Source organism: Phragmites australis, chromosome 9 (assembly GCF_958298935.1).
Source record: "Phragmites australis chromosome 9, lpPhrAust1.1, whole genome shotgun sequence".
Taxonomy (NCBI): Eukaryota; Viridiplantae; Streptophyta; class Magnoliopsida; order Poales; family Poaceae; genus Phragmites; species Phragmites australis.
This window is the reverse complement of record NC_084929.1, coordinates 18086612-18088321: the sequence shown is the minus strand read 5'-3', so window position 1 is coordinate 18088321 and position 1710 is coordinate 18086612. Positions and strand designations below refer to the sequence as shown.

At 48.0% G+C, this 1710-nt stretch overlaps 1 protein-coding gene across 1 annotated transcript; it reads left to right on the top strand.

Moving 5' to 3' along the window:
- Window positions 1–926: 926 nt before the first annotated feature.
- Window positions 927–1487, top strand: LOC133928040 (uncharacterized). Its single transcript, XM_062374331.1, has one exon. It carries the CDS (start codon window positions 927–929, stop codon window positions 1485–1487), a length of 561 nt encoding a protein of 186 aa, XP_062230315.1.
- Window positions 1488–1710: the final 223 nt, after the last annotated feature.

The window sequence follows — 1710 nt, the reverse complement described above, 5'->3', positions numbered from 1 at the left end:
TCCGATCATGGGCCAAGTTGAAGGTTTAGTTCATCGCCAATTTCTAGGGTACGTTTGAATGCATAGGAACAGAATATGATCTCCATCAGCTGAACCAAGGCAAGGACGAATCTTTTCGGGACTTTATCTGAAGATTCAGCGATAGGTGTAATATGATCCTGGACATCTTTGATGGGTCGATCATCATCACCTTCAAGAGAGGCATTAAGGATAGGGATCTGGTCAGGAAGAAGGCTACCCAAAAGATCTAGATGGTCAAAAAACTCTTCGAGTTGGCTGATAAGTTTTTGAAGCGTGCTAAAGCCCAGGCACACACCCAAACCCCTCCTAACAAAGATAAGCCTGAGTCTTCAAAGAATGAGGGAAAGAATAATAAATCCAGTGACAAGAGTAAGGGTCCGGATACGACCATAGCCGTAGTCGAGAGGAGCAACTCACGTACCATCGGAGACAACAAGGGCCAAAGTCATGGTGGTAGGAAGTGGTGTCTCGTTCATCGGTCCAACCAGCACGACTTCGACGAGTGTCAAGTTATCAACAAAAAGCTTGAGGAGAAGCTCAAGGTTGTTATGGTTGACTACCACAGCAAATAGGCCAAGCCAAGAGCTGACGATGATGAATTCGAATTCCACGAGGCTGGTCAAAACTTGGCACACATCTTCGGAGGATCCACCACGTATCAATCCAAGAGGTAGTACAAGGCGGTTGAAAGGGAGGTTAACCTTGCTTCGGCTGGGCCTCCCCGATACCCCAAGTGGTCGAAGGTTTCGATTACCTTCGATCAAGCTGACCACCTAGCCACGGTTCCACATCCTAGTCAATACCCAGTTGTGATCTAGCCTAGTATCCTCAATATAAAGGTTCATTTAACCTTGGTCAATGGAGGTAGTTCACTAAACCTGATCTTCGCCAAAACATTAGACAAGATGGGAATCCCCAGGACGGAGCTCAAGACATGGGTTGAGCCTTTCCATGGTATCACCCCAAACTCATCGACCATGCCGCTTGGTCAAATCAAGTTACATATCACGATCAGTGTGCCTGACAACTTCTGCATAGAGAAGGTAACTTTTGATGTCACGGATGTTGAGACGACGTATAATGTGATCATAGGCCCCCCAATGGTGGGCAGGTTCATGGACGTGGTACTTCATGCGTACCAAGCGCTCAAAATCCCAGGTCCCAAAGGGGTCATAACTGTCAAGGGAGATCAAAATGTAGTGGCCAAGTGCGACAAGCAGAGCCTAGAGATGGTCGAGCACTTCTACCGAACGACGACTATCACAAAAGACATAGAGTCTAAGCGTCAGAAGCGTCAAGCCGTCAGTAAGGGCAAGGACAGTGCCAAGTTTGATGATGCTACCAAAGGTGAGACCGACAAGGGTGTCAAGGACAAGAAGGCTGGTGGTGGTACCAAGATAGTACCCCTCGACCCATCTAAGATGGCTAAGACGGTCAGGATTAGGGCTGACCTTGAACCTAAATAGGAACTCAAGCTCATTACTTTCCTCTGGGTGAACCAAGACGTGTTTGTGTGGCAGCCATTCGATATGCCTAGGGTCCCTACGGAGGTGATCGAGCATCGACTAGCTGTGGAACCTGACACCAAACATGTGGTGCAAAAGCAGTGAAGATTCACGATGAAAAGAAATTCGGCCATCCAGGAGGAGGTCGACAAACTCCTTAAGGCGGGCTTCATTCGAGAGGTTC